Source organism: Dendrobates tinctorius, unplaced genomic scaffold (genome assembly GCF_039654945.1).
Source record: "Dendrobates tinctorius isolate UK_male_01 unplaced genomic scaffold, ASM3965494v1 ptg000071l, whole genome shotgun sequence".
In the NCBI taxonomy this organism is placed as follows: domain Eukaryota; kingdom Metazoa; phylum Chordata; class Amphibia; order Anura; family Dendrobatidae; genus Dendrobates; species Dendrobates tinctorius.
In genome coordinates this window covers 16,980,001-16,989,395 of record NW_027361739.1, presented here as the reverse complement: position 1 = coordinate 16,989,395, position 9,395 = coordinate 16,980,001, and the positions used below count along the sequence as shown (strand labels likewise).

Genomic DNA, 9,395 nt, shown 5'->3' with positions numbered 1-9,395 from the left:
TGATTGGCATAGAGAATGGCAAATGAACTACTATGCGGGCTAGTCTTCCGTTTCCTCCTCCCTGGCTGCCTACTGGCAGGTAGGTATCAAAATTCACTACTCTTCTGTAGTCTCACACAAATCTTTCTCAAAGGACGTAATTGTATATATTATGTTTTCTAGAGTTCTTACTTTCTAAGTGGCATCCGAGAGATTATCTGTGTATTCTCAGAAAAATATAGGATTACGCAAAGATTTTTGGGTTATAATTTGGTGCTCATCCAAAATTTCATAACCTAATCATGTAAAAAAAAATCTATAATGTAATCTATCATAGAATTTATAAAATGTATTATTACAGCTGAAAACATCTAATATCACTTTCTTTCCATCCTGAAGCCATTTGCATCCGTTTCAATGGATTCTCCGTCATCTATTTTGTGTACTTAATGCTTATCCCTCTTCTAGCAAAACCATCATACACTACAATGAAAGGTAAATTATTTTGAGGGGACTTTTTAAAAATGGTTTTTAATTCCTAATATGTAGTTTGTTTCATTATTTCTTTGTGAAATTTCAGACCTAAAAGTCTAGTTTTCATAACTCTATTACTTGGAATGCGTTTTTCTTTAGAGTTTTTTTTCTATAAAGTAAGTGGTTTGTGATTTCTTTCTTTTTCTTTTACATGTATTTATATTTATCATATATATCTAATGTAATATATATATATATAATGTATATATAGGCAGCACAGTGGCTCAGTAGTTAGCACTGCAGCCTTGCAGTGCTGGAGTCCTGGGTTTGAATCCCACCAAGGACAACATCTGCAAGGGGTTTGTATGTTCTCCCTGTGTTTGCGTGGGTTTCCTCCCACATTCCAAAAACATACTGATAGGGAATCTAGATTGTGAGCCCCATCCGAGACAGTGATGATAATGTGTGCAAACTGTAAAGCGCTATATAAAAATAAAGATTATTATATATGTTATGTGTGTCTATATATATATATATTATTTAATATATAGTGCTTTTTAGTAACCATTTATAACATTGTTTTCTGGATGCACTGTTGGGTACCTATCTTCTGGGAATATTTTTTCTTCTCTTTCCATTATCTTGCTGTAGAGCTGCATTGTTCCATAGTATGCATTGCATGATTTTTTTTTTGTTACACACACATTCCACTTTACAAGTGATCTATCCAGATCATATTGAAAAACTGGCTACAAATTCACTTCAGATTTTAAACTATAAACCCATTTGCGAAAAAGAAAAAAATATCAAAATCAGGAAAACTTCAAAACTCTGTACGCATTTAAGGACAAGTCGCTTGCGGTTTGAGACCCAGGGAAATAGGGTGCATTTTATGGGTCCTTTCAAATTAATTCAGTTGTATTAACCTGTCCTTTAGGGTATGTGCACACGTAGTGAAATCTGCTGCTTTTCTGCAGCGGTTTTGGCTCTGCAGAAACGCAGCAGATTTTGCTGCATTGTACAGTAGCTTTATTTTCAATGGAAAAAAAAAACGCAGTGCACATGCTGCGGATTTTTCCGTTCGGTTTTGCTGCGGTTGACAATCTGCAGCATGTCAATTGTTTGGTGCAGAAATGCTGCAGTTTTACACCTCATCCATTATGAGGTGTAACCCCACAGGGCAAAACCGCAGATAAACCGCAGGACTTTTGTCCTGCGGATTTACCTGCGGTTTTCTCTCCAAAAATCCGCACACCCAAAAAACTACGTGTGCACATAGCCTTATTCATTAAATGCCTTTAGTCACAAATTTTTATCCCATTTGCAAAATTACAGGAAAGCAATCTAAAATAAAAATCTAAAATAATGAAACAAGTGCAGGCTATTACAATTTTTGGGTTTTTGGAAACTGGGTTAAATGAATTTTGCTTTTTAGTGTTTATTCTATTTATTTTCTTATTTTATTTCTTTCTTTCCTTTAGGACACACTGGAAAATTCTTAAAGTCTATATACTATACCAGCTTCCTGCTACTCGTCATACAGTCATCTTTCCAAATTGCATTCAATTATGTTCCTCCTGAAGGTAGGATTTTGTACGGGAGGTAGAATTTTTAGGGTATAATCAGACTCAGGGAGGTTTCACGCATCATTTGTATATGTTGATTTCCATTATTTGTGTGGATAGATCACTTCCTTATTACAATGTACCTTTTCATATGTATTTTTTTTTTTTTTGCTGACTGGTTGTCTATAAAATAACAAAAAAATAATAGGAGACATATGCTACTATGATCAGCATGATCATACTCGCCAATGCAGGTCAATGGCCCATTAATAAAAAAAAATGGATAGGATAGCATCCATATTTCACTGTTTAAAGGGTAGGAGAAGATAAGAATTTTTTTTCCCATATGAGACAAAACGGAAGCAATAAGGTTTACAAAAACTGCCACACAGACTAAAAATTGATCCAGCACACACACAAAAACATGGATTGTTTTTCACATATGAAAAAACCTGATGTGTGAAAGCAATCACAGGTGTTTTGATGACATTAATTTGTGGCAAAAGGTTGCAGTTTAAGGGCTCATACCTATCTCAGTAAGAAAAACAGTCCAATATAGGTCCAGAAAAGTGGATGAGTGTCATGCGATTTTCTTGCGAGTACAATGCAATTTCTATCACATGGCATCCGAATGACAAGCGAATGCGATCCAATTTCAATGCGATTTTAACATGAGCTTTTACATAGAGCAATTCTCTATGTTAGAATAGTTCTAATGGACACCTCTCAATTACTAATCCCTGGGCTTGATTTCACCTGACAATACAAAGGTGACATTAACCCCAATAAAGATGAAAACGGAGGTATCACTCATGCGTTGCTGACGGTGAATTGTTTGTAAAACAAAATGCTTTTATTTAAACAGGTTTAAAACTCAATGCGCTTCGAGGTCACGCAGGATCTCTTCATCAGGACAAAACCTGGTGGGACTGTATGGTTAAGCTGTCCTTTATGCTGTCTCACCAGGTTTTGTCCTGAAGAAGAGATCTTGCGTGACCTCGAAACGTGTTGACTTTTAAACCTGTTTAAATAAAAGCTTTTTATTTTACCGACAATTCGCCATCAGTAGCGCATGAGTGATACCTCTGTTTTCATCTTTATATCCATGGTCGGTTTCCCTGTAATCTGTGCAGCAGCTGCTATATGCCTGTTTTGTGTTGCCATTCAGCAACCTAATAAGGTGAGTGTATCTCCCCTTTTTCTGACACCCATTGTCACTGGATAAGACCCTATTGTGCTTTTTTCTTTCCCAGTTTCTCCCTTTCATTATTAACCCCAATACTATCACTCTACTTACCACCAGGGCAGGTGGGAAGAGTGAGGCTAAGTGCCAGAATTGGCAAATCTTATGGATACACCATTTCTGAGGTGGCTGAGAGCTTATGTTTTTAGTCTGGGATAGGGCCAATATCCATGGCCCCTTTCTAGCCTTTTAATATCAGCCCACAGCTGTCTACCTAGCCTTTGCTGGTTATTAATTATAGGGGGACATCAATTTTGGGGTCCCCCATTTCAATAACCAGTAAAGGCTAAGTATACAGCTGTGAGCTGATATTAATAGCCTTGGAAGCTCCATACCCCTTCCCAGGCTATAAACATCTGCACCCAGATGTCCGATTTCCCTCTGCTGGTTAATAAAATGTTGGGGGGTCACACGCTATTTTTTTCACAGAATTATTTATTTAGTAATAAAATACATGTACAGTAATCTACTCAAGCTCTGTACTAATTATATATGTGACTAACATCTTTATATCTTTCTATTCTATGTATATATATGTATTCTATAAATTCTATTCTAAATTGTCACGCTGTGATTTTACTGTATGCGGCAAATGAAATGTCGGTTTTTCAAGGACCTGGGTGTGTAAAAATCAGATGGCACTTGCATGGTCCGAGTGCCGTGCGATTTTTTTTGTCACACCCATTGACATGCATTGGCACAATGGCGAGTTTCGTCCGAGATATGAGGACAATCACAGCATGCTGCGATTTTTTTCTCAACCCGATCTTAGCTGAGAAAAAAATCCCAAATGAGCTGGGACTCATAGATTAAGATTGGTCAGAGAGTGCAATCCGATTTTTTTATTGGATTGCACTCGGCCGTTTTTTTTTTTTTAAAAAGGAGTATGATCCCTTATGGTAGTTGAAGCATTAGGATGGTTAATAAAATATATTATGTAGAACAATGATAAATCTTTTTAAAAGAAATGCCCCTTATATTACCTTGTATCATATTAAAAAGAGCAACAAAAATAGTGGATGCAGGCGGTAAAATAAAAGGTGATCAGCATACAGTTAATAAATATCTATATGGGTAATGCAATAACTGCTCACTATTATAACGTTGGTTTGTTTCTGGATAATGAGTATGTTCTTTGTTACCATCTATTCAGATTACCTCTGGGAGGAAATCCTGAAACACTTTGGAATTATGAGGTGAGAAGGATATTGTAGTAAATAACCTATTTGATTTTTAGATTTTATGAACATGTATCTGGTGAAAGATGCATTCACTTCCTCAACTATTAGACTAAATAGCATGTCTTTAGGTAGAACTATATAAGAAGACCGGTATAGGAAGAACTGCAGAGGTACAATGTCTATAACTCTTTATTGTCTACAACTCTTTAACCCCTTTCTTAAATGTTCTGTTTACCCTGTATAAAATAAAATAATAGATACTCAACTCCCGCAGCGGTGCCGATCCAGTGAAGCTCACCATACACGTTAGTCTAATATCTCCAAAAGTTTCAATTTTGTGTATGGAGTCAAAATTCTTCCCCTATAGATGGTATGGGAAGAAAAAAAGATTGGACATCTTGAATTTCAACGTCTTATTCTTTGCTGCCCTGAGAACATAAGACACTTCTAGAGCTTCTGGCAGCCACCAACTAGCCTCTCCCCATCTAAAACAAAAGCTCACTTGCGCGAGCATACTTGTGCATGGGAGGTTTGGAGAGATCTGTTGGCCAAAGTGTATGGACATATTAAATCTTCCACCTATTTTCCTGAAGAACCTTGAGTGATTTTCAGGAGTACATATCCCTTGAAAGTTAGACTAAATGGCTGATTTTGATTATAACTAACCATGGTTGGCTGGTTCAATGAAATGAACGACTGATATTCCTATACGTATGTGATCCATGTCATTCTCTTGATCGGTTCTTTCTTTAATTTTGTAGATTCACCGATGTAGATGCTTGGAACATCGTCCGCCTGTTAGCCTCCGATATTGGCATGTTATTTTCTGGATACTTTATTCGAAGGGCCTGCAAAAAACTAGTAAGAACAGGAGCTCCTAAAATCAGTGTTCGTGTAAGCAGCGAGGAGGAAGAAGAAGATGAGGTGAGCTTATCCCACGAGAGACAGACACGAGTGTTCATATGAGGAGGATTTTTATTCACTACACACATGCTCCTGAATGGGATTTGCCTTTTGTCTATAAACCCTTCATGAAGTGGCCAATTTCCATTTTTTTGTTTTTAACTTCCCTTCTTCCCAGAGCCATAGCTTTTTGATTTTCCTGTCCATATACACATATGAGGGCTTTATTTTTGTGGGACGAGTTTTTAATGACACTAGTCATTTTGACACATAGTGTACTGGAAAAATTCCAAGTGGGGAGATATTTTGAAAAACGCAATTCTGGCATTGTTTTTTGGGAATTGTTTTTATGGTGTATATTTTGCGGTAAAAATGACCATGCAATATAATTCTGCTCCTCAGTACCATTACAGCGATTTCAAACATACGGTATATGGTTTATTTCATTATGTTAGTGGTGAAAAAAAAATCATAAGTAACATTTTATTTTTCAGTTGATGGAGCTTTATTTTTTGCGAGGCAAGACAAGGTTTTTAATCATACCATTTTGGGATAGATGTGATGTTTTCATTGCTTGTAACAGCATTTTTTGTGGTATTGCAGTGACCAAAAACGTAATTTTGGCGTTCTTGATTTTTTTTTTGTTGATGTTGTTTATCAATTGTTTTTTTTAATTTACTATTTAGATAGATCAGACTTTTCTGAATGCACCGATACCAAATATGTGTATTTTTTTAAAATATCTTTATTTTAATGGGGGAAAAGGTGGTGATTTGAACTTTTATGTTTGTTTTTCATATTTTTTAATGAAAACAGCCACAGAATTGCTGCATATAGCAAAAATCATGGTTTCCTTTGAAGCCCGGCCACAAGCAGGATTTCAAAAGAACTCCATAATGACAAGCAAAGGGTCTTTTAACAAACCGCTGGCTGTCATAGCAGCCCATTGGCGACCTGCAACCATGTCACGGGCACTTCAATTGGCGCATAAAATGACGTGCTCCCATGCTGGCGCGTGTTAAATGCCGCTGTCAGAGTTTGACAGCGGCATTTAACTGGCTAACAATTGCAGAAGGAGCTCTGCTCACCCCGTGATAGTTAGAGGCAGGTACTGGCTGTAACATACCGTGATTCTGCTCCATACACCCGCTTCCGACTTGTTAAGTACATGTACGGTGGATGTCGTGAAGAGGATAATTCAGGTGTTGTCTGTTATAGTTTTCCATGCACCTCACCAAACTGGCCAATCCTTTGTCAATGAAAAGTAGACAATATAAGTTTTTGATCAGAGTGGTATCATGGCTTCTATGTTTAGGGAGCCATAATGGACCTGGAGGATCCATTGTTTAATGGATCCTTAGACATTCTGACTCCTGATTGATTCTATTGATGTTATTGATGTATAGTCCACTATTCTGCAACCAAATTCTGACAGAAAATAAACTGTAGCACGTGTAAAAGTGGTTTTAGCTTTGATACTGTGCAGTGAAGGAAGCAAAAAAATTGAGAAATTCATTCATGAAAAAAATGGTGTTAATTTCTGCAGAGGTTGATCTACTTCAGGTCTTCTGTGCTAATTTAATCCTTAGAGTATGTGCGGATTCGGCCTGAAATGTTTCTGCAAAACACAAAAAATGAACATAATGATGGTCCCCAGAACCTTTAGGAGGGGAAGACATGGCATTACTTTACACTATATGTTCTCTCTCATTAAGAGGTTAATCGGCGGGAAAGTTTTTCCTCCAGTTTTTTGTCTCCATGCACTTGGCAAACTCACCCAAGACATGGTGGGTGGTTGTGGTTGGGAAGCAAACCAGTCTTGAACCATCAGTGAGGGACAGAATTATTTTTCTCCCCTTGTGTTGATCTGTGATTGGTATTTATTATTTACAAATGTGGGCTGGTGGGAGATAAAAAGTGGCAGTGATTTCTGAATTCCCCTCCTTAAACTGATCCTGATGCAGCATGAGGATGAGGGATGAGCCAGAAGTAGACATCATTCAAGCAGCCCCGGAGGTCGTGATGACATCATCGGAGAGAGCGGGTATGTGCAGTAGAGCGCGGCCAAAGGGAAGAAGAATCTTGTACTTTCCATCACCGGTCTGAAAAGTAATGACCCTGGAACTGCTTTGAGAAAGAAGAGGTGTGGCAGGCGCAACACCTCAGCTGTCTGGTAGCCAGGGCTCGGTCGACCACCAGCCAAGGAGTGCTGCCGCTGGTCCGGAGGTCCGGTCAGCTAGTGGATGAGAGAACCAACCCAGTAGGTGGAACCACCCCACATAGAACTGGGCAGCTGGAGATGCGTATGGTATCTCCCATGCAGAAATTCTCACTGTCCTGTCCCAATTAGCCTTATGCATAGCTTCCCTGCAGAGTCTTTTCCCCCCTGCAACAGTACCCTTTGTATGCTCTAGCCAGTTCCCCAGGACGCAGAGGTAGCAGAGGCACTTATATGAAGGGGTATCCTGCTACAAGGAAGCTCTTACATGTTCCATTTCATCATTAGGTTTTCATTTTTCTATGTCAATAAAAGAATACAAATTTGCGTAACAAATTTTTCAATCTGCTGTTACTGCTGTCAGCTTTTTAGGAATTCCTGGACAAATTAGACAAAAAAAGAGTCAGATGACGACAGACCCTGTACTATACCTAGATCCTTAAATAACTGGTTGCAGGCATTTTGTATACATGCTAGTGTAATAGGTGAGAAATTTCTTGAAAAGTGTTCAGGACTATTTCAACACGTGGATATAATCTATAATAAACTTTGATGGTTTAAGCTGGTATTTTTTCAATGAAATTTCTCATTAAAAAAGGAAGTTTTTCCATCTCCAAAATGAGGCTTTAAGGATGTTACACTCTGGCTTAACCTGAAGCTACCATCCAGGGTAATAAAGACACGGTGTTTTTCCCCTAAGGCTAATTTTAAAAAGGGACATGTTTTGCATTTAACGAGTCGCAATGCAAATGGCCTAATAAATGCAAGTACAAACATGAGTGTTACTTTGGTAGCAGAGCACACCCTATGGCAAGGTGTTTTAAGAGAACAAATGTGCCCGGTCAGCCATTCACAAAGGAATACGTTAACAAAGCCTTGACACCAGTAAAATTGGGAAGCATCTAAACCTGGCTAGAGTGGTATCGAAACCGCAAGATAGCCAAACTCGTAGTTGACGGTTTTGCTGACTGTTTTCACTGATAGTGGATGCACTTGGGTTCAAAATTTAAAGTCTATAGAACTTCACGCAGAGGTGCTAGCAGCAAAATTGGATAAGGAGATTAAAGCTGGCAGGGTGGCGGGTCCGTTTCTTAAGCTACCTTTTGATAACTTCCACCTCTCACCTCTGGATGTGGTTACAAAGAAAGAACCTAACTCATTTCGGCTAATTCACCACATGTCTTAGCCATATGGCTCTGTATTAAATGACTGCATTGATCATAGGTTAGTTTCAGTGAGCTATACTTCGTTTGACCAGGTTGCAGAAATTGTTAGAAATTTTGGGCCTGGGACCAGACATCAAGTCTACATTTAAGCTACTTCCTATTCACCCAAAGGTCTTTAATTTGTTGGGCCTTCAATTGAAAGATGTTGCTATGTTGATAAGTGTTTAACGATGGGGTGCTCGTTGTCTTGTTTCTATTTTGAAGCATTTTTGTATTCTTTTGAGTGGGTAGTAGTGGTGCGGTCTATGAAAGGTGGTTTGGCACATTATCAAGATGATTTTGTATTTGTTGGTCCCAGAGATTCGTCACTATGTGTCTGTAACATAACACGAGGCCGTAGACATGGGCGAGGTCCTCATCTTTTACGCCCCGACACATTACATGAAGGTGAGGATCCTTGCTGTGTGTACGGGCTCGTCTTCATCACGCTACTGATGACTTTGGATGGCCAGGACCAGGTGTTAAAAAGTTTAATGAAGGAGACCACCTATCCAAAATAAACAGTCTTTTACTAAACAGAAAAACCAGATTAAAAGATATATACTTTATTACTGATTCAATGTGAATAGCCAGTTAATCGCATAGATAAACACAGAGACAACCATA

General features: G+C 38.3%; 1 protein-coding gene across 1 annotated transcript in view; it reads left to right on the top strand.

Annotated features, from left to right (window-relative positions):
• Nucleotides 1-428: 428 nt before the first annotated feature.
• The window catches only part of LOC141096108 (piezo-type mechanosensitive ion channel component 2-like), a 242,528-nt gene continuing 233,561 nt past the window's right edge, over nt 429-9,395 (top strand). Inside the window, 4 exon segments of the mRNA XM_073582522.1 lie at nt 429-474; nt 1,935-2,036; nt 4,415-4,457; nt 5,204-5,366. Coding sequence (XP_073438623.1) covers nt 429-474; nt 1,935-2,036; nt 4,415-4,457; nt 5,204-5,366 — 354 coding nt within the window.